Source organism: Achroia grisella, unplaced genomic scaffold, assembly GCF_030625045.1.
Source record: "Achroia grisella isolate CSIRO2021 unplaced genomic scaffold, CSIRO_AGI_Agris_v1 utg546, whole genome shotgun sequence".
Taxonomy (NCBI): domain Eukaryota; kingdom Metazoa; phylum Arthropoda; class Insecta; order Lepidoptera; family Pyralidae; genus Achroia; species Achroia grisella.
Window position 1 is genome coordinate 4,201,344 of NW_026712931.1, and position 27,737 is coordinate 4,229,080.

At 32.0% G+C, this 27,737-nt stretch overlaps 1 protein-coding gene across 1 annotated transcript; it reads right to left on the bottom strand.

The window, feature by feature from the left end:
* Positions 1-3,638: 3,638 nt before the first annotated feature.
* Positions 3,639-26,088, bottom strand: LOC131848139 (transcription factor Sox-9-A-like). Its single transcript, XM_059197902.1, has 3 exons — positions 25,858-26,088; positions 7,925-8,071; positions 3,639-4,902 (listed from the first exon to the last, which is right to left on the bottom strand). The coding sequence occupies exons 1-3, from the start codon at positions 26,004-26,006 to the stop codon at positions 4,509-4,511; spliced, it is 690 nt and encodes a 229-aa protein (XP_059053885.1). The 5' UTR covers positions 26,007-26,088; the 3' UTR covers positions 3,639-4,508.
* Between the last annotated feature and the right edge of the window lie 1,649 nt (positions 26,089-27,737).

Here is a 27,737-nt window from a genome sequence, read left to right on the forward strand (position 1 = left end):
GTAGTGTAGTGTGGGTATGTATAGCATATACTCGTATACATAGATAAATATATCTGACTCCATTTATCACGAGCCTTTTCGAATGACTCGAATACATGTTTGTGATACCTAATATTACAGTAGAAACATAATTATGATGTCTAAAGGCCAGTAAAAACACTTGGTTAAGGCGTAAAATTGAGCATGTTATCCCACACCGCCCCTGTAATTAATATCTTATGTGTTTCACAAAAAGTGTGTCAGTCAATGCGAATATTGTGTTCTTTGCTGTTGAAGGGACCGATCGGGGCGCGGTAGGGGCGGGCGTAGCTTGTGAAATGCGAGCTGCCGCCTGCGCACGCGCCTCTTGCCTCATTTGCACTCAATCTTAATATCGCAGCTCAACATGCATCATTAATAAATAATAATGATATTTTAGACTCGACTTTGTTCTAGGGAAGTTTGAAGTTGGGGAATTTGCCTATACGCTCTACTTTCAAATTTAGAGTAGGAAGGTCCCAACCGCAATCAAATATTATCACCTGCCTGATATTGTTTGGGTGTGGTTTAGGAAACAGAATTGTTTTTCAAATAGACAGGATACTAAGATACTAGTGGACTAGTACATATTTAGCTTTTCAGCTTCTGTCTTATCTATTCTTACAATAAAACTATACTATGTATTATTCATCGTTTTTTCTTTTCAGTTCCGTCTTACCTAGCTTCATAGTGTTGAGAACACTGTTGGTAGATACTTGTAAAGCCGATCAATAGAACCATTGTTAATGGTTATACCTGACGACTTTGACACTGGGTGTTCGTTAACCTAAAGTCATCTTCCTCCTATCATATTCCACTGATGCATCGCTAGGAAACATCATTAGTACTAGATATACTCAACACTACTTCATCAGCATTGACAAAAAATGGTACCTATCTATGTTTGGAGATGGAGGATGGAGATGGTTTTTGTTAGGAACACTGTACTTAATAAAAACTTTTATAGAATACTTAGGTACATGGAAAATATTTCATTTAGTAAACAAAAACCAAAAAGTAACCAAAAAGGTAATAGGTACGGAATCTATATACTTGGTGCGATTTTGTCTATATTTTCGTCTGTCGGTCGGTAAAAGCACAATACTCTACGTAATATTACTTGCCTAGTATCTATATAACACCATTGATTCTTAAACACTGCGAAATGCTAGTTATGTGGTTACATGTAACTTCTATAATAATCTGTACGTTTTTCAGTTACCGATACATCTTTTACTTTTCTTTTACTTATAATAATTGGAAAACAGGACACACAGTGCGATCTAATCCAAACTAAACAGAGCTTATATTACCATGCATTTTAAACAACTGATAGAAGTAGGTACTTAAATATGTTTGAATGTATTTAAAACACAACCAAAAAATTTATACCTAGGTACAAATGTTTTGTCATCCCCAGACCAATTCCAACAATTATATTCATGTTTGTATCGTATGAAAATCGAACTCACGCAAATAAGGAAAACGGAGACCAAAGAGACCGTCATAAGTAACTATAGGTAGGTAGGTATATGAATCGTATAGTAAACCATTAGACAACAATTAGCTATTCTTTCAGTTACGTAATTATCTAATAAACCTAAATGTGAATTAAGCTCGTTAATTGAGAAAATGCGATAAGATAAGGGTAGAACAAGTGTGCATTGTGAGCCGGGCGGGCGGCGCACGACCGGCGGAAATTGTCGGGCGAGTAGGGGTCGCGGTATCTCATGCGGTGAGGGCACAGCTAACTCAGAGAGAATGGATTCCAAGAATGTCGACGGATCGTGCTAATTAAGTTCTTATAAATTTATTACTTCGTATAAATCTTTCTGATACGAGACAAGTATTTAGAACTTTAGACGATTGCGATTGCCAACTTTTTTGCTATTATTATTGGAACTTGGATGTATGGAGGTCTTTGGTCAGCACAAGTAAAGCTATTATAAAATGGCAAATGATCAAGTAATTTTAAAACACATGAAATTTCTATTGACGTGCCTTAGGAGAGGCAGTGGCAGGCCGGCAGTGGACTGCAGTGGGCTGATTTTGATGATGACGAAATTTATTTTTTATAACGAAATTTTCATTCGAAAATATGTTACACAGCTTCATTTAGACTTAAAATGCATAATTTTTCGTTTGAATAAAGCTAGCGTCGTGTCTCATTGTTCCTTTTCATTATAATTTATGTAACTTTAGTGAATATGTATGTAAATACTTTAGTAACTACTGTGTCCCTAATATATAATATTATAAATGTGAAAGTATTGCACGATAGTCTGTCTGTTTGTTAGCTTTTCACTAAACGGTAGCATATGTATGCTCTGTTTAACAATTTTGACGTGTAGGTAGATAACGAGGGTGGACGTAGGGTATCTTTTATCTCAAAAAGCAGATGAAGTCCTGGGTAATACAACAGCTTGTTAGTTTATCTATGTACCAAAATATGTAGATATGTTTTTTCATTCGAATGCGCCCAGTAGTTTTTGTGTGAATGAATTACAAATATCCATCTATCTTAACAATTTTTCACATTTATTTTATTAGCAGGATTATAATTACATAATTACCGTAATGACAGACGTTGGGTAATCTACTGAGATTATCATATGGCACAGTGTTCATTTTGCCAAACAATTGACTCTTCATCATATATAAATATGAGAATTATGTAGAAACAGAGGCCCTGTATTAAATCTGCAAAAAAACGGGAGTTGTCATTCACTGAGAGTATTTTACTCCTAGTCGTTATTAAATTGTTTACATTGAAACTGTATTACAGTGAGCATGATACTTACTCGCTACGGTGACATCGAATTGTTAGGTATTTTTCTAAAGCCTCAGGTACATTATGATTTGACACTGATACAAGTAGCGTATCGTGGGGAGTGCAGAGGTCGCTATAGCCGTACGTGGCACAGTGTTACGTGTCATAACGCCGACCACGGCAATGAACCTGTCCCGCCTAGACTACGCCACCAAGAAACATGACATTATCGACTACATCATGACTAAACGCAGCCTGAGATAGGGAGTAGTAATACAACTGGAGACGAGTCATAACGCAAATTTTAAAGCTTTTGGGGCTTGGATACACACTAATATGCTATCCAACATCGTAGTAGGTATAACAATACATTGTGGAAGACTGCAAGCAACAGTGTCGTAAACATTGCAATAGATTATTTTTAAATAATAAAGATAATCTATTTCAATGTTTACGGCTGTTATATGTAGTCTGTAAACTATATATTATATGGGCCATCAAATTGCTAGAAATAAATAAAAATAATAGTATTATTTTTTAAACTATTAAAAAATATGAAATTTGTCATTAGGTAGGCACTTTATCAGATACAAGCAACATAGTTATAGTTCTTATGTATGGTGACCACTCTGACTTAGGAAATCTTGTGATATGTATTTTAATATAATGAAAGTAGGAAGGCGGATAATTAACTTTAGGTTTTTTTTTTCTATAAAATACAACAGTGTTTAATCAACAATGCGTTTATTCGGTAGGTTTCAATATAATATTAATTTCTATTTACAACTTAACTATAAACTAAAGAATTTTTTAAAGTAATATCAAGTAGATAATGTTATAATTATAATCTTAATATTATTTAATCACAATAATAACTTATTGGTTACAACTTATGTAACTAATGATTCATAATAATGTTATATTCTTAATTAACTTTGGAACACGAGGAATTAAAAAAAATAACTTTTAGTAAGTATTTTATCCATAAAACTAAAATCATTAACACGTGTAGGCCGTAGACACAACACTGATTTGCTTGTTGACATTTAAATACCATTAAATCATTTGGAAAGATGAGATAATATTTTAATTTTAGATTATCACTGATAAGTTGTCCAAGTATTTAATTCTAGTAAAACTAAATAATAAAATACATTGAGGTCTGTAGGTTCACATAGTTGTTAATTGGGTATAGATGCTTCAGAAATTAGTCAATGAGACAATATTGAGAATTCCTAACCTTTTAAACATCACCTTAATTGTACTCCTTAAAATTACATACATTGAAAGATATCAGGACAAAAGGTATACTTGATCTAAAGTAAAAGGTTCAAAATAATTGAGAAAACAAGGGATCTGAGTTTAATTGTCATTAGTAGATTATTGTAGGTAAAATCCCGTGTGAACACTGGCATTATATATTTCCCCTAGAGATTCGTATTATATAGTAAGTAGGTATCGTAGATATTACATTTATAGAAATATTATGAAGAATAATTTAAAGAAATAGTTTCATAATTATATAAAGTTTGCGTACCTATGTTTGTTTGTGATTAAACGCACGTGTGCCATCATGGCGGTATAAAATTATTTATTTACATGATAGTCATCTGACCTATTTTAACATAAAAAAGTCATATGGCGATAAAGTTCCGATGAATTTTATCTAACCCTATACATCGTTAACTCTGAACAATTCCGGCATATATAATACAATGTATTACGGATGTCCCGTGTAGTTTTGCCAGTCAGGGCATGGTGGATGCAGATGTGATGGTACATAGAGGGGAGGTTGGTGATGTGTGAGTCCATGACTCGCAAATCTGGGTTGAAGTTCGTGGTAGTTAGGCACCGGACCTGGTTTCAGGTACTGGTCTAATTCGGCGCCGTCAGGCGGTCCGTCGGCCAGCAGATCACGCGAAATATCTGGCAATCCAGCAAAATCAATATGTTCTCTCTCCGGAGAATGTTCCCGTTTAAGCCTTGTGCTGGATGTAGGTGGTGCCTTCCGCCTTCTGGGTTGGTACTTGTAGTCAGGATGTTCTCTCTTATGTTGAGTGCGGAGCTTATCGGCTTCTTTGACGAACGGTAATTTCTGATCATCAGATAGACTCCTGTAAGTGAAAAAATGCAAAAAAACATTATTGGTTTACGATTACGATCTTAAAATTAGTAGTAGCAAAAGGATGTAAAGTCAGAATAGTTTTCTACTGGCAACATATAGGTACATGGACATTTGAACACAATGTCATTGTTACTACAAGTTTATCAATTTCCACAAAGCTAGCTGTGAGTTTCTTTTGTATTCGAACTATAAGAAAAAGAAACGAAAAAGTTCGAAATCATAACAAAAATAATTTTAATGACGTTTCGTCTGGGACCAGGTTTGTTTTGATTGTATCGCCACATTTATTTCCAGTACAGCCGTGTTAAAAGGCCAAGACCCATTTAACTCGTTCCGAAAATATTAAATAATATAATACATTTATATTTAAACCCATACATATATTAACTGTTCGATTGTCCGTCGGTTTGATTGTTGTTAATTTGTCAGCAGCAGAATCACAAGAACAGACATAGCCTACATAGAGAATTTATTGAATTGGCAACGCCGTGTGATACAAATTATGGAGCCATATTCTTTTAATCTCTTATGCTTATGTTTTTTACACTCTTACTCATACAAATCACAGACAATTTTTACTATATTATCCTACACAATTTATATTACTTTGGATGAATAAATAAATAATAGTACCTACTTGCTACAATGTTAAAAGATAAAATAATATGACCCAACTTTAGTCCGTAGAGTAGAAAAATAGAAATATTTCCAAGATGTGCGGTGCAGTGACCGTAAACACAGACGTCTGGTTGGATCTTAGTCATAGATATAATTAGTCCTCTTTTAGATAATTTATACGCGAATGTGATCTGTGACAAGAAATATGTTAGATCTTCAGTTAGTTTAGTTTATTTTTTTATCATCATATTTTTCTTCGGTTTTGATTTCAGATATGAACCTATCGTAAATTAAATGAATGTTAGCTAGTGTTCAAGGTACACTCTGCAATGTAGACCTCTGTGATAAGGCAGTGAGCGGCAACATAATAGCAATCAAGCTCTCTTCACTGACTTATTTTCTTTGATGATTCGAGAGTTTGCCCGTCATTCTTGTGTCATAATCATAAGCACTAGCGGGTGCGCGGGTGGTCATGAAATACTGTCACAATTTTTGAGCGTTGTGCCAGAGTATCCGTAGGTTAGTATCTAGTTATAAAATGAGCTTAGGTAATTATATTTGAAACACATAATTAAAAAAAAAACTTTTACTCGAATAAAAATAGCAAGAGCGGCAAGATGTCGAATCACTAAACTTAAAGAACAGGTATTTTGGAAATAAAGATAAAAGAGAGAAGCATAAGATTGGAATGGATCAAAGAATTGTTATCTGTTATTTCGGCTATTGAAGTTGAGTATGTGGTGTAAATAAAACCAACAAAAGAAACAAACAGAGTCAGATGCCCGCGGACAGGAAGAATATTAAATATCGAATTTTAGTCTTGTCTATATGTACTCGTGAAGTAATATTAATTTAAAGCTATTACAAATGTAATAGCTTCTAAATCTTAGTTCAATAATAAGTTATTATTTCCCTACAATGTGCAATACAATAGAATTCATATATAATTCATTCCTTTTGTCCTTTTATAATAAATCTTCATGATATGTTGTGTCATATTATATCCCATAGACTATATTTGTAGTATTCCGTCTCTAAGCGGATGGACGATTAATCTATTACGTATATAGGTAAGTATAAAAGTGTAAGTAGGCTCTTAATATAGTAGCTACTTATAATAGCTACCTACTTATTTAGTGTGTTTGTGGATATGTATAAATTATCGGGTATTTATATTGGGTTTTTTTCTTATAATTTACTGACCTGAATATGGGATTCGATTTTAGTCATCGATGGTTTTGTAGATATCATGTTATTTGGTTCTATAATTTTCTATTCGAGTAGATTTCAAATTGGTTTTGAGACAGTTAGAGATGTTATCGTTCCAGTTAGCGGCGATAGCATTTTAATGAGTAAACAATCGATGCACGCCGCGCCGCTGGACGCCGCACGCGCTGTCTTCAGACCGCCCCCCCCCCCCTATGCCTCCCTTCTACCCTATCAAAGGCCCCCGCATGTTACTTTCAACTTTCATGACCCTCTCGAGCAATGGCGTCAGGGGCTTTAGAAATGATCTATCTCATGACATTACAGAAAGATTTGCTTATTTTATTCGGCAATATTTCTATTTTGATCCCCAGTCACATATGACATGTATGTATGGTTTTTAGTACACTCCATAGTAAAAGTATTTTATAAAAAATAGGTATGTAAATACAAATGTAGCTTGAACTCTATTTTCTGCATTCAGCCAAAGGTATCAGCAGCAGTATATTTACAGACGTATAAAAAAAGAATCGAAACAATTTTTTTACTACAGCATTCATTAACAATGAAAGTCTGATATTTGGGAAAGAATTTATTATCGTTGTCAGCAATCTCATAATATATTTGAGGATTACAAGGAACTCTCTCTATGCGCTATCTGGTGGAATAATGGAAACATCACAAAGTATACTCTAACTACAAGATTACGTTAATTATTATTATAGTCTTGATGCATTCGATATGAATTTATAGGTACTAGTATGCTCGTTCCAGCCATTTCATCTTTCAGTCTAACAGTTTTCTTCTTTTATTTCACAAAATGGCAGATAAGAAAAAAATTTGTCGTTTAATGTGTATTTTTAGTACATGAAAAATATATAATTATCTAAACTTTCCCTTCAATACTGTTATGTCACGTCCTCTGATATAACTAAAGGTTGATTTAAACATGTCGGCTATATGCCGTCTTTTTCCATTCGCGTTGCCTTTCCAGGTTGATACTGTGACACAAGGTTCACAAATTAAATTATATTAATTGTATAATTATAATAATAAAGTCGTTACAAAGTACGTAGTAGTTAACAGTTAACGTTAACTGTCGACCCCCCCCCCCCCCCCCCGACTTCTTTTTTATCTGTGTATAAATTTTATATTTGTACTTATATTTAGTTTTAGTTAAGACTTACTTCCACATGGTGCCAAGAGATTTGCTGAGCTCAGCGTTGTGTAGTGAAGGTCGTTGTTCAGAAAGGCGCCTGCGCATCGCCTGAGCGAACACCATAAAGGCATTCATCGGCCGTTTCACGTGTGCCCGACGCATGCAACCACCACCTCTGTAGATAAAATAAGAAAAACACCTTTTATTAACCTTTCCTTTACCAGTTATAAGTCTGAGGGAAGTTTATAATAGGCTATGATTAACTTATGAAATGTTCAGTTCTAAATTAATATTCATAGAATAAAATACTTTTTTTTATATGAAATTAGAGTTAAAAAATTATGTGGTAAAACATGGCAACGGTGAAACTTAGGTTAAATTAAGTATTTATTAAAATTTTAAGAAATTTCGATTCGTTTATGGATATTAAATGTATATTGGACTCGCATTGGTGCATGTGTATAATTATATTAGGAAAATGTTTATTTAATTTGTTCATTACACCGAAAGGTTATGAGTACAAAGTTATAAATAGTTGGAGCTTAGAAATTGAAATCCAACAAAAAACAAATGTTGACACAAGCAATACGAAATGCGCACTTGAACGAGCGCATACATATACACTCAAATTGGTTTAGCTTTCGGCGCGCGCCCGATAATTACTAGGTAACCAAAGCTATCAAGCGACGACTATAAAGAAAATAAATTACGAGTAACCCTTTATGTACGGGGCTACGGGCGCTGTAAACAGTGGTCCGATGGCGCATGTAAGTTTTGTATACAGCTAAACTGGCGTGGCCTCACGTCATTTTACGCTCGTAAACATCTCTTATTTTATTACTTTTTTATTTTCTAACGCCGCATTCGAGTTTCCTTGCGATGCTGAATGCTGACAATAAATTATGCTTTTTTGAACACTGACACGCCACTAAAAGTCGATCGATTTCTAACGGATTACTCTCGGGAAGCAATATGAGCAGGAATAATTACTTAGCTTCGGCGAACTAGAATCGGTTTCCTTGTTTATTAGAACGAGTTCTCGTAACTAAACAACGTTTAGAAATTTATTATGCCACGCCAGCAAAGTGTTATAAAATATTATTTTCTATTTCATATCATGACGTAATATTAATTAGTGGAACAATGAATAGTAAAATATTTTTGTAGTAAAATAGGCACTCGATAAAAGTTTTAAAGCAATGTAAGTCGTAAGTTTGAACTAGACTAGTTTTTATGGAGCAGAAGACCTACCGCGTGCCGGCCATATGGTTAGTAACATCTTGTTCTCTGACAATCACAGATAGTGAATAGGTACTTGTGCACTTCAATAGCAACATGTGAGTATTGTACTTAGGTCGATTGTAATTCACAGAGCTCACAATTAATTAGAACTGAACATATATATGGTAATGTTAATTATGTACAGCTTTTAAATGTATTAAGATTTAAACAGTTTTATATTCAGAATATTTTTATACCTACTGTGTAGATTTGACTCTAAAAGTATCATGGCTACGTTGGCATTCCCTTAGATATGGTTTAAGAGTTAATACTAATTTAATTTCCTATTTCTTTCGAGGTACCTACGCAGAGAGAATCGAGAGTTACTAATATATACCTGTGTATTAAATAAAACATTTGTATTTCAGCGATACTCAGTTGATTAGTCAGGAATACATTTTATGCAATAATTTACAAATAATTCTGAACAACGTCAGAATTATTTGTAAATTATTTGGAAACCTAGTATTAAATCTAATTATGTATGATTACCGTTTCCATAGAGTTGCACGTTACTATCTAATGATAATATACACCTTTTATTTTGAAATAAATTCTTTTTAATAATATGTCAATAACTAATTATTAAAATATTTAATGTATCTATGTATTTAGTTATAAAAAGAGAATTTATGTATATAAAATTTCTTTTTATATTGACAATATATTGCACTGATACGTATGCGTCTGTTATGCATTTTATTAAGTTAATCGTGTTTACTCTTGACACAAAAATTCAATGAGGGTGTTGTTTTTAAACATTCTAAATACAGGATAATCTTTGGAAATCTGTAACATTTAATAAATCTAGGAATAGTCCCACATAATTCCTATTTAGTATATTACGTTCTGTGTATAGTTTCTAAACCTATTACCAAACCTTTATTTTACTAGAAAAATGGTTTATAGCCACGACGCCACAGTGATTTATTACTGAGGATTGGACACAGTCATTAAAATCTCCTGCCATATGTAAGTACCTAGTTGCTTACATCTTTTAACATAATATATGTAAGTACTTATAATTATATAGAGAAAGAGGAAATAAGGACTACGTACTGCGTTCAGATCTAGAAATGCTAGAGTACGTGCCTCCTAATATTGTATGTGTAGATCAGGTCCACGTGATGTCTTCTGGAACCTCTCCTGCTTTTTTTTCATATCTCTTAGATATTATGAGGTCAAGCTGGACCACCATTCAATTATTCATTTTAACCTGTTATCATTATACCTAGAGTCTAACAATAAATCTATAGGCAGGCTTGATGTACTGTACTGGCTAATCAGAAATGTATTATATATTCAAAATTTGAACATATTTAAATTTATAGTTCTTAATACCTTCTTGTTAATACTTTAATGTTTTGACAATCGTTTCTAATATATATTTCCGATTTCCAAGTCTTTTTTTATATTTTCTTTTAACCTATATAAAATAAATATACAACATCACTTAATTAGGTAATAATAAATATTGTTAATATATAGATAAGTATTGGTACTTCACAAACAAATCAATTTTTGATTGCGTATTTGAAGTGTTACTATTTAAGTGGGTAGGTATACATTTAATAATATTTACGTTCGTTCTTGAAATATCGAAAAAACTTACAGACGGCACGTGTGCAACATGGTAGTCTAATAAAAAATACTCCACATAAGATTTTGATTGGGATCAAATTTTGTTTTTGTAGGTCATTAGTATATCATGATTCAGATTTATTTTTATATCAATTAGTACAGACGCAATAGATTTTCTGAAGCAGTTATAGGCACATAATGAAATTGTGAAGTACCAACTTTTGTCACTGTTAACATTATTGTAAGTATTCTATACAATAAAAATATATTAAAATATAAAAGGCAACAAATAATAAAACAATGACATATAACAAAGATTTCTACATTTTTGCAAATAAAAACATTAAAATTGAAAGAAAAAAGTCAAATATTGATTATTATAGAAAATAGACGAAGGAAAATGTTCAGACACTTGATACAGCACGATGATTTAATGAAAATTATTATTGAGGGAAAAATAGAAGGAAGGAGAGAGAGGAGAAGACCAAGGCACAGCTATATCAAGCAAATTCTTTAATTTGCTTGCAGTTGGAGTCGTGTTGTATCAACATTTAAAGAGCATGATGGAAGATTGTGAAAATTGGTAAGGGCTCTAACGACTAGAGCGTGGCTGTTACATTATATGAATGAACGAATAAACTCAACTAAGCAACTCTTACTTATGGACAATCTACCTTCCTATACCTACAAAAATATATTTTATTACTCTCAGTCCGGAATGGCGCCTAACTACAGGCCAGTCGAAACAAGTTTAAAATAAACATATTATCATACTATATGGAATTGTGGCTTGACAGTTTTAAAACGTGTTATTTCACCAAATGTTAAATTATTATGAAAAAAATGGGGCCCGTGTCACGTAGCCGAATATTTTAAAGTGATTAGTTAGTAAGTCGTAAGTACCTACGTTGTTATAATCTGAGCCATTGTTTAGAATAGTTTGGCAGTGTAATGTTCTTATGTATTAGACGCGATATAATTCTATGCGGTAGTTAGGTACATACATATAGTCTTTTATTATATGAGGCACGTGGCGTATATTATTATAAACAACTGTGAACAAAAGAAATTAATTGATTCTGAATATTTTTCGTGTTACGTTAGTTATTGTTATTTTATCATTCTTAAATTAGGACTAGATTACTGAGAATAACAGACGAGTACTTTTCTTTACTTTTACTCTAATAATATCATTTTTGATGTTTTCTATATTAATATTGTAATGTGTTGATGTATTTGTTTGTCCTGTGATAATAAGAGATCGTCGCTTGCAGTTGCGCATATGTAAATATGCTTATAATATAACATTTTTTTTATATACCTTGAAAATTTTTGACGTTTCTTGTGTATTCTTTGCACTGCTGATTTTAAGCGTCTAAGAGTGCACCGATTGTGATGGTGTTTTTGTTTCTAAACAGATGAGATCGAGATGGTTTCTAGAAATAATATATTAGGATACTTTGTATTAGGAATTATTTTAAAATAATTGTAGGTAATTATAGTATAGGTAACGTTTACTTAACATCATATGCATTCCTTGTTATTGAAGGATGTATGTATACTACAAAGAAGTTATTCGTAGGTAATAAGGTGACATGTTGCTTAGATAAGCACTTAGAGCGGGTGAGGCCAATGGCTGAGGAAGTCATAAACGGAGTATCTACTCCGTAGCTGTCATCTGTGACGAGCCCGCCCACGCTATTTCTGCCTGTTAGTGGCCCCGTGCAGCCGCCCAGTGTACTTACTACTACATAAATTTGCCAACGGAACATAACGTTGGACAGTTTGTTGTAACTAAAATGAAGTTTTGATGTCGATGATCTACCTAGAAGCTGCCAAGTATCGTAACGTTGATGTGTATCTAAAATCTAAATTATTCATTGGTGTAATTTACTTAAATTTATTATATGTAATAAAATAGGCAAAAAATAATATTTAGTAGTAGTTAAGGGCACCTTGGTATGCCCTTAACTGGCCCATGGTCTACATACTAGTCCAGGTAAATTAAATAGTTTTTTTTACTAAGAAGCAAGGTACATTTAAAATATTCATACTAAGTAATCGCGTGACTGTATTATATACCTATATATATATTTACTAGCTAGGCCCGAAAACGTTGTTTTGCCATATAAATTAAAATTGCTATTAAAAAATAAGGGTTGGTGATAATTTAGGGTTCTTTGTATTTTAATGGTATATTATTATATAAATTTTTTTAAATTGGCAAAAATATAAGAGATGAACCCATATCATTTAGGCGTATGAAAAATATAATAGATTGTAGCCAATTCCCAGATCTACTGAATATGCATATAAAATTTCATAAAAATCGGTCAAGCCGTTTCGGAGGAGTATGGTAACTAACATTGTGACACGAGAATTTTATATATAAGATAGAAAATAAGTTATAAAATATATATAATTTAGAAATCCATTTCTCTGATTAAAAATGTTTAAACCATATACAGCGAGCGTGACGATATACGAATAAATAATATCGGTTTCATATATACGCAAATCACTAGTAATAATAATCATTTTTGTCTCAAATAATAAAATGTTAAAATTTCTGGTTATAAAAAGTTACTATGTATTAATAAAGGCAAAACGGCAACTCCATGGCGCAGTGACTCCCTCTCTGTACGATGACGATAGCATTTAAGTTTAAAACTAACTAATATAATTTAAATAGTCATAGATGTAATGTAATATTCGTAACAGTGAGCAAGCAGAAAATTCAAATATTTCCAAGAAGACGACTCACAAGAAGAAACTATTTGGCGCGGAGAACGGTATAGATACAGACTATTTTTTTATAACGATCACGGAGGAAGCTGTGGGTAAAAATTGTTAGGTAGATATATTGACACTTCTATATACAGATATAAAAAGCTTTTCAATTTGTGTTTTAAAAAAGCAATAAAAGTCTGTTGAGAGTATAAAATAAACAAAATATAAATACGACATAAAGTCGTCCGTTCATATAAATATACAGTTGGGATAGTAACTTTCCCCCTACAATCTTAAACTCTAAACAACCCTGAGTAGACCGCAGTTATCTTTGTAATGTTTGTTACAAGTCGTAAAATAATTAATGGAGCCGTAAAACAGTAGTCAGTGGCTCAAGATCAAATACTCGAAAACTTTTTATCAACGTTGTAATTACACAGACGATGATCGTAGTACTGTCACCTGGATGTATGGGAAAATAGTCAATGATTTATTTTTAAGGGACTGTTATCTTTTATCAATGCTTTGAAAAATCCGATATCAACAAAAAGGGGAAAAGTTTCTCACACTGTCTTCGTATTTAAAACAAATATTTGCTTCTGAATAACCGTGTACCGGTTTTTGCTGATAAATGACGTAGACGTTACGATGGCAGTTATAAATTTTATGAAAAATGTTTGCAGAGCAGTTTACAGAATATCAATGTGTTTTAAAACAGCAAAAACAATGCATATGTGTATCTATTTATTTAAATCGTTTATTCTTTAAGATTTATTACTGTATTGTATTGCTAACACCTATATTTTGGTAGATATTTTATATTATTATATATTACCTTGCACCCAGGTTTAACAGTATATACTTAGCGCAACAATAAGACAAAGTATAAGAACTTTCCGCTCGGCCCATTGATTTGGTAGGCACATATAGATAATTATAAAAAAACCCGAACTTTGTCATTCTATGTGTACTTAAGTAGACAAATAATGTATTTTTAAAAACTAAATGGCTTTGCACAGTTAAAATTAATTTACTTAAATAAACTTTTATTTGTTATAATAAATGGAGATGCCAATACTTTAACTTTTTTTTGTAGAGTAACCGAAATATATATTTTTATGACTTACTGACTAGATATCGCTTCTTTTATGTTCAATGACTAATTCAAACAGCGTAGAGCTCTTAGTCAAGATTATAGATATATAGAGATTACAGCATGGGGTACTTAAAAAGGGAATTATATTAAGGATTCTTTAGGGCAGCACGCACGTGACACTTCTGTCCTTTCAGGCGTTCATAGGCTACTGTAAACGTTTACCATCAAACGGGCCCTATGCGTGCTTGCCCACGTCGTAGTATAAAAAAACCGGGCTAGGAATCGAATCCATGACCATTGGAAGTAAGACACATCGCTATGGTTAGATCACCGAGGCCTTCAAATATCTTCAAATATTTATGTAGTATACACGCGTATAGACACGAGCAGCAAGGTAATAAATTATAGATACTTAGTGTATAGGTATCAGTGAAAATACCTAACAGATGTGTGAAACAAGGCGTGTCTACCCACAGATGCGTCCTATTTGTTGTGCTCGTATTGATAAGCCGCATATTGCCGCATTCTACGAATCCTATTGGATTGCCATTCGTTAGCTACATCCCGGAAGTTAGCAATCTCTGTAATAAATATTAATATTATTTATATCGATTGCATGATGACCCCAATATAAAATACAGAATATTCAAGTTTTAATGAAATATATCGACCTAATTTTTTGCAAGTTTCGGAGCTTTACGAACTCTGAATATTTTTCACGTAAATGTCAACCACGTTACAAATGAAGAACTTCTGTTGTGAATTGAATTATCCACGAAAATAAATATAGCGTTTTAAGTCGATTGAATTTTCCATTTTGTATATAACAAACACATGTACATGTAAGATACAGTCATTTATAATTTAAAAGAAAAACTATCCTACATGTTATAAAAAAATGTCATGAAGTCTTTGATTATAGTACATGTAGGAAAGTAATTGTAACAGTTTCAATTTATTTAAATAAGTAAAAGTTATATGAATATATGTAAATTGAAAATATTATAGTTACCTTCCTACATGTACTGTAATCAAAGACTTTATGACATTTTTTATAACATATAGGTAGGATAGTTTTTCTTTTATAATAAGATTTAGTTTTCGTAACTGAGCAACTTACAATTGAAATTCTAAACGATACAAATATTAAAATTGTATGTATTTAAATATTAATTTAAATAAAATTCGTTTCACATTTAATTTGGCCGTTCCCGCCATTTTCACAATACAGATTCTGAAAATTCACAGAGTAGGTTATACATTATAAACATCTATTACAAAAGTTATGCGTACATTGGACCTAAGACTATCTATATATACATATACTTCAAAATATATTTATTTTATTATGTACATACTAACTTTGATATCCCAATGTAGTCGTTATCTTAAAGTTTGTACAAACTTTAAATTGTTTTAATAGTATGCTTTGATATCTACTATTAATAGGTATCTGTTGTCCTTACTGAAAAGATTCCGGACTACCAATCAAATTATACGAATGAATCGGAATTCTGAAAAATATGCGCATGTGGTCTAGATAATGATGCAGTTCCAACGAAATGTGATAAGTTAAACAAATAGGTTACGGATATAGGTATGTAGCAGTTCTTTCAGAAGAGATCAACATAGTAAATAATATACTATTTAACAATCTTTAACAAGATATTCGATGTATCAAGACATTATATACACTAAATTCAGATTAAATAGGATACTACGGTTTTGAATTAATTTCATACTATATAACAATATGGCACTTGAAAGCGGTAACCGTCGTTTAGATATAGATATAAACGACGGTTACCGCTTTCAAGTGTATCTTCCTATAGATGCCACAACACTGTTCACGGATTACTGTAATGTAGTGCCCACTAGAGCTTTAAGATATTATCAAAACCTTTTGTGTTTCAGTTTACATGATATATACACATTTGTAACTAATATATTTCAAGTATTTATAATATATTCATAGTATTATTGTTTGAATCGATCTGGGAGTTTTCTATGGATATTTTGTATGTATTTAAATTATATATATACCTATCTAAGTATTTATATATGTTATCTAGTATTCATAACATAAGCTCTGGTTACCGTAGGTATATATCTGGTACCGTACAATTAACACAAGGTCGTCTAGTCCAGACCTTGTGTTAATTGTCCAGTATTATTAATATTATTATTATTATCTATTGAAGAACTCGTAAATATAATAGTAGGTATTATCTAATATAGTATATACTAACGGTGTAGTGTAATGTCTTATATCATGTTGTCTCCAAGGCTATAGTTTATAGTGAAGTTTTCAGACCTTAATTTTGTATCTTAATTAAAATGCCGATCTATCTATGGAGTCATAAAAAACCCGTTTTTACAAATAAAACTGAATTTAAGAATTGTATATAGTCATTTACAACGAGTACGATTATAACGTTATTTTGGTATCTTTTATAAGTAGTGTAGTGTGATCCTTGAGTTTCATCAAACGCTTCAATTAACGCTGAAGGGTGGCATGCTGGTAGTGTTGCCTGGGAACACATCTGTGTCCACATTGCCACCGATAAAGTCCATTCGTGCGATAACTACGTAAATGACGTCATCCTTGCTACTTTCTTATTATTTCCAAGTTAAATAAATATTTCCATCGGTTTAAGTCTCAAGATAAGATATGGGATATAAAACTGTTGCGCATAAACGTAACGGTGTTAGTAATAATATGCGATGTACAATATATGGCCTATATATGGTCACTATGCTCAACACAAGGTCCAAGTATTATTGAACAATTTATTAACAGGCAGTTTTTGAGTGACAATACAAATGATTAAAAATGTAAAATGAAGGCCTAACCAATATTTCAAATAAAAGATCTTACCATCTCGAGCCTCTTGTTCTCAAATCGTGTTGATGTTTTTGTTGTTTTTTTCATAGAATATGCTTTTGTAATTTTTCCAATAAAATGTTTATTTATCCCCGCACCATACATAGCTTCATTTTGGTAAATATCTATGAAAATGCGATTTTAGGATTACATTCTACTAATATTTTATTTTATAAAGGCGAAAGTTAGTTTGATTGGTCGTTTTTTTTTGGTCCATCCTTACAGCTATATGTTTGTTACTCTCTCACGCAAAAAGTACTGAGCGCATATTATTCGAACGTTAAAGTAATACATCATAATAGTATATACTATAGCTTTAGCTATAATTAAAAAAAAATATTGTGTAAATGTATATGTGCCAAGTTGAGAAAAATTCTTCAACCTGATCTATTTTGGCAAGTACATCCATAAACAATTAGAGTTAGATTTAGATAATAATAATATATAGCGGGATTGTTTCTTTTAAAATATTCTAAAAATTAGTAGGTCTCACAAATCACTGAGCCCTAAATACTTCTTTAATTAACCCATGTAAGGTTCCATATTACCTAGATCTTTTATAAAAATACCTATGTAGACGAAGTTGACGGCGGCGTACGCTATGTACATAATGCGTAGGTACATATTATATACCTTGGGTATTTGAACTTTGAACTTCTGTTCAAAGTTTTATTAAATATATGCACTCTGCCTGTCGGTGTATACCAAAGTGTTCTAAATTCAAATCTGTGTGTATTATGTTAAAAATGTGAATTACTATTATTATGTTACAGGACTTAATAAATTTTCATAACAATTAAATATTTGTATATTTAAGGCTATGCAGTGTGTTCGCCAAACTTGATTAAGAATTTTCATAAATATCTAAAATGATTGTATTACTTTTTCTCTTAATGTTTATGACGGGCGGACTTATTTTTATCTATATAAAAAAATCAGTAACAGTAATGCACCGGATAAAAGGTAGTATATAAATATTTTAGTAGAGAATACATGGAAACCATCGCGAATAATGTTTAGCGCGTTAAAGCTTGAGGTGTTCCGAATAAATAGAGGAGCGGTAATGAAGAGCGGTGCTAAACGTACGCATTACCGTCGCTCCGCTAACTATACAGTGGTGCGTACCGCTACCGCTGCGCCGCGCCGCGCCGCCGCGTCACCACCAGCCCGCAGCAGTTAGATTACGCTTTGTCAATATTTGGTACTACGCCTTACATTAACTCTACCATAACACATATAAACCTACAGAAATTAACACAAAAAATACAGTGAATGGAATTCAGATATATAAATATACACTATGAACTTTCCAGACATTTTTTAAATTTATGTTACATTGAGGATTTCAAAAATATTATTTAAAATTAATAACATTAGAAATAATCTGCCAATAAATGTACCAACATTTTAATTTTTATAATTAAAAATATAATAATAATCAGCAAATAAGTTAAAAGTCCTATAAACTTTAGTTACGAACGGTTTTCATAACGTCGGAATTTAATTTCTGTAAATTTAAAGATAAGTGTATCTAATAATAAGCATGAATAAATTTTATTTTAATCCTAATGGGTTCGTAGCAGTTACAGTGCCATAGATCTATAGTATCTAAATGTTGCGTTAGTTATGAAAATATGAACAGTTCAAATGTCAAAGGCACTCGAAGAGGAGGGCGCGAAGTGGCCTGTGCAAACAAGGGTGTGTGTTCCTGCATGCACCGGCGGCACCTGTGAGCACCGTGTTTGTACCATTACTTACGTAGCAGGCTAGAATCACTGCGCAAACCGCGTCTGTTTGTGAAGCCGCCGCCGGAGCTGAGGCGAGGAAATCTTAATCTTTCGTACGTACGTCATAATTAATGAACAGAATCTAAGTTTTTATTGTCTTAAGGGTAGAATGGATAACGGATGTTAATAAGTGTTTAAGCAAATAGTATAAAATGAGGGATTATTTTCAACACATTTAAAAAATATAGTCTTCAATTTTTATATTGAATTTCTTGTATATGTCTATTTTATTTGTTCTTTGTTAGATGTTTATAAAGATTGAAATCTTTCTTTATAGTATACGCCGGTGCACGATGACGGGAACAACATATCAGGTCATTTCGATCATTGCATCGTGATGAATTCACCAAGATTACCTACATTGGTTTCCACGAAGTCCCTGTGTGATAATAATGGTACGAAATTTATTATTTTTATTATTACGCGTATTTGCAACCGTATGCTTGGTTGCCACCATCTTAGTATAAAAAACTATATAATAATAAAAAAATCATAATTTAAGTAACGCTCTTCTCGGTGGAGCTCTTGCCTCTTTCCATGACCATCGATCATACTCTTTAAACATAGATACGTCACGACTCCAATTCTGTCTTTAATTTTATTGATGTAGACTTGTTGGAAAGATGGAAAGTTAGAAGGAAAGAGGGGGAGAAGAAACTCCCCCTCTTTCCTTCTAACTTTCCATCAATAATAACTTTCATAAATTCATAGTGGCGTATCAAGTGTCCTAACATTTTCCCTCCTCTATTTTATACAGTATATAATAGAATAAATATGGGTGTAACATAATTTTTCAATGGTATGAATTGATGTCAATATTTGTACCGATCACGAGATGTTACAGACCACAATAATAAGTACGATCTATGTTACCATGATGACACAGCGCATTTTTGCTCGGGTGAGATTGGTCGGTAAAATAATAGATGCTGCTATAAATTCCATTCTACCTAGGTACTGTTACAATTCATTAGACATTAGACAGAAAGTAAGATTATACAAATAATAAAAATGTAACTAATTGATAGCTGTCTAAATGTATATAGAGGCATATGACAAAAACTGTTCATCAAGGTGGGTTGTATCACAAGGACTCTAAAATAATAAGAAATGGGTTTAATAGAGGATGTAAATTCGTGTAGACGCGGGTAATCATCCAGATATGAGGGTGGTCTGAAAAGGTTCCGACCGAGTAATATAACAATACATTTCTTAATTTTTACATGCAACCTACATGTAGTCTTGTAATTCTACACACTTCTCTCAGCAATGCTCCCATCTCTCTAACTCGTTAAAATAGTACTCGGCCTTTTTTTTTGCAAATTTTCATTTACAAAGCTATTGCCTCTACATTAAACGAAAATATCTGCTCTCCGAGTGCAAACAGACATTTTTAGAGAGAACACAGAAATCGCTTGGGGCTACATTACATTAGGTGAGTAAAACGGATGGTCAAGGAGTTCAAACCGTAATCCGTAGATTATTGCCGTAGCAATCGCATAGCAATTAATAAAGAACAAAGATTCTATGCAGTCTATTATCTTTCTCTACTTAATTTTTTTTAAATCTGGATAAATCCTTTGTTCTTTGTTCAATTCAGGTCAATCTAATTTCATTTTTTCACTCATATTTATTATCTACCTATACGAAACTACTAAGACTATTATAATTTAAATGCTGAAGTATTTGCTTTACTTTTATTGCAATTTGATTTTAATAATATCAATACTATTTCATTGTTTGTTTTGTTCCTCATTGCCTTCATTGTAGGAAACGTAGACATCGCACGTTCATAGCTTAACTTCGCTTACATGCTAATTGCTCAGTAAATCATTACTTACATTCATACATACGTTATTTCGTAACTTTTCCACTTGTTACAAAAAAAAGAAATATATATATAAACGTATCTATACCAATAATAATATTGTAAATAAAAAATGCATCCATTTAATTATATTTTTACCTTTAAAAGATTAATGATAATTTATATACGTCGAGATAACCTACGAGTATTTGTAATATGCATATGTGTATAGGTAACGAATCTATCGTTAGGTACATTATAGTTAATTTTTCTATTAGGTATAGGGTTATAGAGTTAACTATATCAAATAAGAATTCATTTATTAATAAATGAATGGATGAATTGTTATTTTTTTGCTAAATAAAATATCTAAATTACATTTTATGTGTTTTCATTTCTGGTATTAGTAAACATTGAAACTGTTATAAATATAGCTACAATAAATATTTAAGTTAAGCAAAATGATGGGATAGAGTTCCGTAGCCGGGGACTCCCTTGGGTAGATAAGCGCCAGAGTATATAGTTTAACTAATGTTTGCGCAAGGGCATTATCTTACCTCCAGGCGGAAATAAATCGGTAGGGCAGGAAGACGATAAAAATTGTCACACGGCGAAGTAGACGACCTACTCGAAAAGTTTTAATGTCGCAGTAATTATATGAATAGTGGGTTGATATTTTTTAGTCTTATCAAACGAAATACATGAAATGAAATACGTTTGCTACATTATATTTTTGAGTAAGCAATCGTCATTTGCATTAAATATTCTCTAGACTCTATTTTTTTACTATAATCTTTTATATGATACATTTAATTGCATCATACGATTTGCTACAATCTTTCTACAAAACAGAATTACGGTTTATATTTAATAATAAACACAAGGAATATTATCCCGAGCAAAGCAGCAGGTAAGGCCAATATTTACCTAATTAAAACGATAATAATGAGTAATTCAATAAAGAAAATGAATCTTAATTCGTTTAGATATAGGTATAATACCTATTAGCATATTATCAGCTTTACGATGATGTGAAGCGCCGACAGTTGATAGGAAATTAATAAACAAGGAGCACATAACAGATAAGAGCAATTCAATTAGGGCGGTGGTTCGAGTGTTCAGACGCTGGTGACCCGGGGTCGCCCAACTAGTACCTCTTATCCGGGCGCATACTTTATAATAACTAATTACGGAATAATTTTCATGTTACCGAGGTCACACTGTTTAGCTGTCAAGTTAAATAGGTACTACGTTATGATAGGAACTGTATAAGCGAATACTGAACAGTCACTCTTTATAGAAATACATCGATGGGCCTCCGATTGTTACTTATTTTAAATGTGTAAGATTGAGTAGAGTTATTACCTATGTATTATGATATTTATATTTTTATCTATTAGTTAATGCACATGATGATTTTTCAGATATTAGTTAATGAAAGTAAAAAAAATCTAAGAACGATATTAAACTCACTTAAACTGTAGGTATGTAGATTAGAAATATGCAACGGAACAAAATCATAAATAATCTAATTCACTAATAGGCTAATTAACCTGATTTCATCTTCATACTAATCATCCTCGTATATTATTGATCAGCGTATACCGTTAGCGTAGGCGGGTGAACAATTCTATTATCGCCCATTAAAAAAAATAAGAGGTAAATCATTTTACAATTTTGAAATAACTTATTATTTTTTTCTCGAACCAATTGGAGAGTTGACGGTCATTTGATAACCTTTTACAATATGCGAGACAATTGTTGCCTTTTTATTTACTTATCAATGTTGAGTTCAAGTGGAACGTTATGGTAATTTATAAATAAGTAAGCGTATCGCTTTTAAGTGCCGCGACCTCCGCCTTCTTGCTGCGGTCGTCATGATTACCGCAAATAATTTGTGTCTCTGTTTTATACGATTCTGAAGTCCCGCCCTATTATTATAATTGGCTCAGTGAAAAAAGCCAGTCACCCAACATCCTAGCCTGGCTCAAAAGGAATGTTGTGATGGTAAATTTTGGTAACACGTATTTGAAAACATAAATGCATTTCTAAAAATAAGTGTAAGTAGGTGGTGGGTAAAAGATGGATTGGATGAATAGATGATGTTGTGGATAAAGATGAGTGGATATATATATGAATGACACAATCCAATTGAAATCTACTAATTGATATAAATATTATTAAATATAAATATTTTAAATCTAGCAAAACTTATAATGTCATTTTTTATAATAACCTCAACCAAAGAGTTTTCACCACAGTGGGACAAAATACAAATATGACATGAAACCAACCACAAGCTCTGCTCTATGCAATAAAAGTAATTAAATTGGATCATATAAAAATATTTAGATATTCATCTGGGAAGAGTTTATTTCAAATGTTTGGATGACATTGATGTCAGGCTTCATACCGGACTTTTCTTCATTCTTGATTCAAAGAATATATAGTCCATGCAGTCAGTAACAGATAAAGAGAGGTAGACTTATTTTCTTTTATTTTCATCTATTACAGCCGCCAAGCAGCTTGGTTTGTAAACTGAGTTTCAGTTGTAGGGTGAGATTAAGCAGTAAAATTACAGGATAAGAGGCATGACAGTGACATAGTGCAATATGGTGCTTGGTTCCGATTGATCACATTGACCTACGGGACAATTGAGTTTGAGTAAAAACACATGTTTCCTCCTTTCATTGAAATATGCTAAAATTAAATCAAAACTGTTATAGGCAACAGTTTTGATAGAAAACTGAATATCAACATACAACTTCGCTGTTGGTTTTCAAAATAAATTTAAAAAAAAAGAATTCGTATGGAGGTACTAACAGATAAAAACATACCTACTGGATTTACTTACCTACTTACTATGTATGTGGGCACTTATACACACTATATAGTTATTTTTCCTTTTAAATATTTGAAGTCAATTACAGATTACCTAATAAGTAAGGTACCTACTTAATAACATTTCAGAGGACTATTTCAATTATACCTCTTGTTTACTGCAACGATGAATTCATAAATGGGTGTAAACTAATGTGATCCATACTCCATATTAACATTAAAAACACGAAAGTGGGTCTGTCTGTTTATTACTTTTTCAAGACTAAACAGCTGAATATTTCAATGATATTTGATGTAAAGATAAATTGTATCACGAGTACGGCCGTTCGTTATTTTTCATCTCTTAAATAGCAGGCGGTGTCGTGGCCAACAATTAGTATAGCAATCCCAACTAGCGGTATGAGGAAGTACTTGAGAGAGCCGTGGTTTCCGTTGCGGGGCGCGCATAATGGTTTATGAAATTGAAACCTCATTGCTCGTGTATCAAGTTTCAACCGGGGATCTCATTGTCTGATTGTAAGCTAATGTTTATAAAACTATTATATTTTAAATACTAGTCACTGTCACCATATTAAATATTTATTTATTTGAAATACAATATATTATATAGGTACCTAGTAGACGACAAGACATGAGAATCTTATTCTTTTATTTATAGTGTACTCTTTTGCTATCAATTTATGGTAGGTACACAGGAGTCAGATCAGTCCTGTAACCTATTTTAGTTCATTCTCAGCGATTTCGTCATGATGATCTAACAAACCTGACTTCATGCTCATTCTATCATCCTCCACTGGTTCTCTGCGTAGGTATACCTACAGGCAATAGAATTGTACATAACATTTCTATTACTATAAAAAAATATATACCTATATAGAGTCTTCCATACGGAGATTCTGTAATGTATAAAGAAACTTACGCAAGGATAAGAAGTATAAAATTGTTTTGATATAGGTAAACATATGGGTACTTTATTTTTTTGGTGCGATTATCAACTACAGAAACCTAAAAGCTTGAATAATTGAAAATATTTATGATATAAGAATAATTATAACTTAATCATTTATTTTATTTTATTATATTTTAATTTTGTTAAGGTCCTTTCTATGTTATAATAATAGTAATTAAAGCGTGTATAATATTCTCCTACATCAGATTTTTATATATGTTTATGATAAAATTAATTAATATGTAGTGGTTTTTTCTTTCCGTATAAACTTCATATAGACTCTTCTCTCATATAGACTCTCTCTCTTCTCGTATAGACTTCTTTAAAAAAGATTTTCTATAGTTTAAAAAAACAGTACTCCTAAAAACAGGAATATATATAGATATGACACAAAACTAAGAAAAATTAATAAGAAAGAAAGCAAAGTATTAGACAAAAAAAAAACATTATTTAATAGAAAAAAATTATGCTACTCATTCACTACGCAACACAATGTTTTATACGTTGTGGAAATGAGTAGAGTAATAAGCTCTACTAAATAATAGTTAAACCAAATTAGACATTTTTTTTTAATATAACACATAAGCAAGTATAGTTATATATACTAACGTAATGATAACTTATTAAATAATATCTACTATGAACAGCATTTTGAACAAGATCTTAATCTTTTCTATTGCAGTAATTATTTCTAATAATTTGTTATAGTATGGTAGGCCAACTGGAACGCCTACATAGGTGTATAGGCAACTAAGGCAAAATAAGCATCTGCTTTAATTTATACCTAAATAATATATTCGGAAGTTCCTAACTGTCTCATAAAAAAATATCTATTTGTCATTATTATAAACACTCGGTTTTGGGATAAGAGCAGAAATTCGGTACATACTTATACGCACTTCTAATCCTGCTATTGGTATCTGTAGCAGGTAATTTTTTTCATAAGAAACTTGACTATAAACGGCAAGTAACAGGTAACATAAACAACTAAATATAAGTACTCACTTTGAGGGTTGAGGCACAATGTTGTCATAGTTAAAATTCCTTAACAGTTCTCCAACTGCCTCGTTTATCTCTACCTTGTCACAAGGTCTATCGTGCGGGTTCCAGCTCATCGTTAATAGCGATTGTAGTACAACGTTTGTATACAGCATACAGAATCTCAGTTGTTTAGTAAAGCCTCGTACGCACTGTTTATTTTACAGCTGAGCGCGTGTTGAGCGCGCGTGCGACCGACTCGCGCGCACTGACTATAAAGACTCCCTTATACTCCAGCGCATAACTATAAACCAAACCAACAGAAGGGGAACGCGAAACGCTAGATATCGTATTTTGTTTGTTTACTTTACGATTATCCGATTATTTGTTTATAAATATCGTCATGTATTCAAAGAAAAAAATATATAAAATTATCTTATTTATTCTGTGTGATATTTGGGATTACTATTCTAATTGTACAAATATTAAGAAGTATTATCAGGCTGTAGATACGATTAAAGCATTAGTCGCGGAAACATTTCTAATATAGTATAGATATTTTATGAGTACGTTTTTAAATGTTTGCAAATACATAAAAACTATTTTTAATAAATAAGTAATTGTCAAATTTCAAATAGTCATAAAATAGATAGGTACCTAATTTATTATCATTATGTAAACATAAAAATAATGACTAAGTTGAACTATCAAATTTCATTGAACATTGGCCAGCATATGTAACACTAAACAGTATGCCAGTTCACATTGCATCGTTAAGTTTTCCGAGATTTCCCGTTAAGCGGCAGTGGTGGGCGTTGCGTGTGCGCATGATAGCGCCGCCTCGTCGTCTGATTGGTGCATACCTATTGCCGACCGTTCTGACGTCACGACGCCCGCATCGTTATCTACGTGCCTACTGGAGATATATTCTAAACATATAATATATCCATTACAATGTATAGATATATATATTATTTCTAATATGTGATTTATTTTTAAGCGGGAAAATATCCTGAGCTAATAATTTAGGTAGGAGAGACTAAATATAATAAATGATATAGATACCTACCTATACCTTCATAACATGTACATTAACAGTAGTATATTACAAATAGTACCTATATTGTAAAGAAGACTAAAAACAAATATAATGCAACTAAAATGATTATATATTAACCACAATATCTATGTTGCATACCATTTGAAACTTTGGCTCTTTATTTTCAGGAACACAGTTGTATTCTGAAACAACTAGTAGCTATAGGTAGGTACTAGGCAAATGTAGGCGATAGATCGCTCAAGTCTATTATATCTACATAACATTAATACTCAATAATTATATTAAAGCATAATTATTATTAGTTACTTAATTTATTTATGTATTATATTCAGGCCTTTGAAAAATTTTGTTTTGGTATATATCTATTGTTATTACTTAGGTACATAGAATTAGGACTATATAATGATATAGTCGTACATAGGTATATAGTTGATATAAGTATGTAATATTATGTTATCTGCTGTTGTTTAGAGCCATTAGCAGTTGAAATTCTTAATCTTGAGCCTCAAATAGAAGTTCATGTCTGGTAAATTCGAGTAGTCACTTCTCGCTTGTCCTCAATCCTTATAAAGGAATAACGAAATAAATGATGTTGGAATTCCCTAATTCCAACATTTCCAACATTTGATTAGACGCCTTAATTATTATTATTTACAGGACCCTATAATAGGTACCTACTTTACTCGGCCTCTCGAATTTTAAATTGAATTTTCTTAAGTCTTTAGTCTCTGCATAATCATTTTTTAAAGGACCTAATTGGAATGACAAATAAACTGATGATCCACCTGATGGTAAGTGGTAACTGTTATCGATATACATGACATCACGTTATAATGCGTGTATCATA

Coding starts and splice junctions, on each gene's coding strand:
- LOC131848139 (XM_059197902.1), bottom strand. CDS start 26,006: ATGCTGTATACAAACGTTGTACTACAATCGCTATTAACGATGAGCTGG. Junction 8,072..25,857: donor ATTGTGCCTCAACCCTCAAA/GTGAGTACTTAT, acceptor TTTTATCTACAG/AGGTGGTGGTTGCATGCGTC. Junction 4,903..7,924: donor TCTCTTGGCACCATGTGGAA/GTAAGTCTTAAC, acceptor TTTCACTTACAG/GAGTCTATCTGATGATCAGA.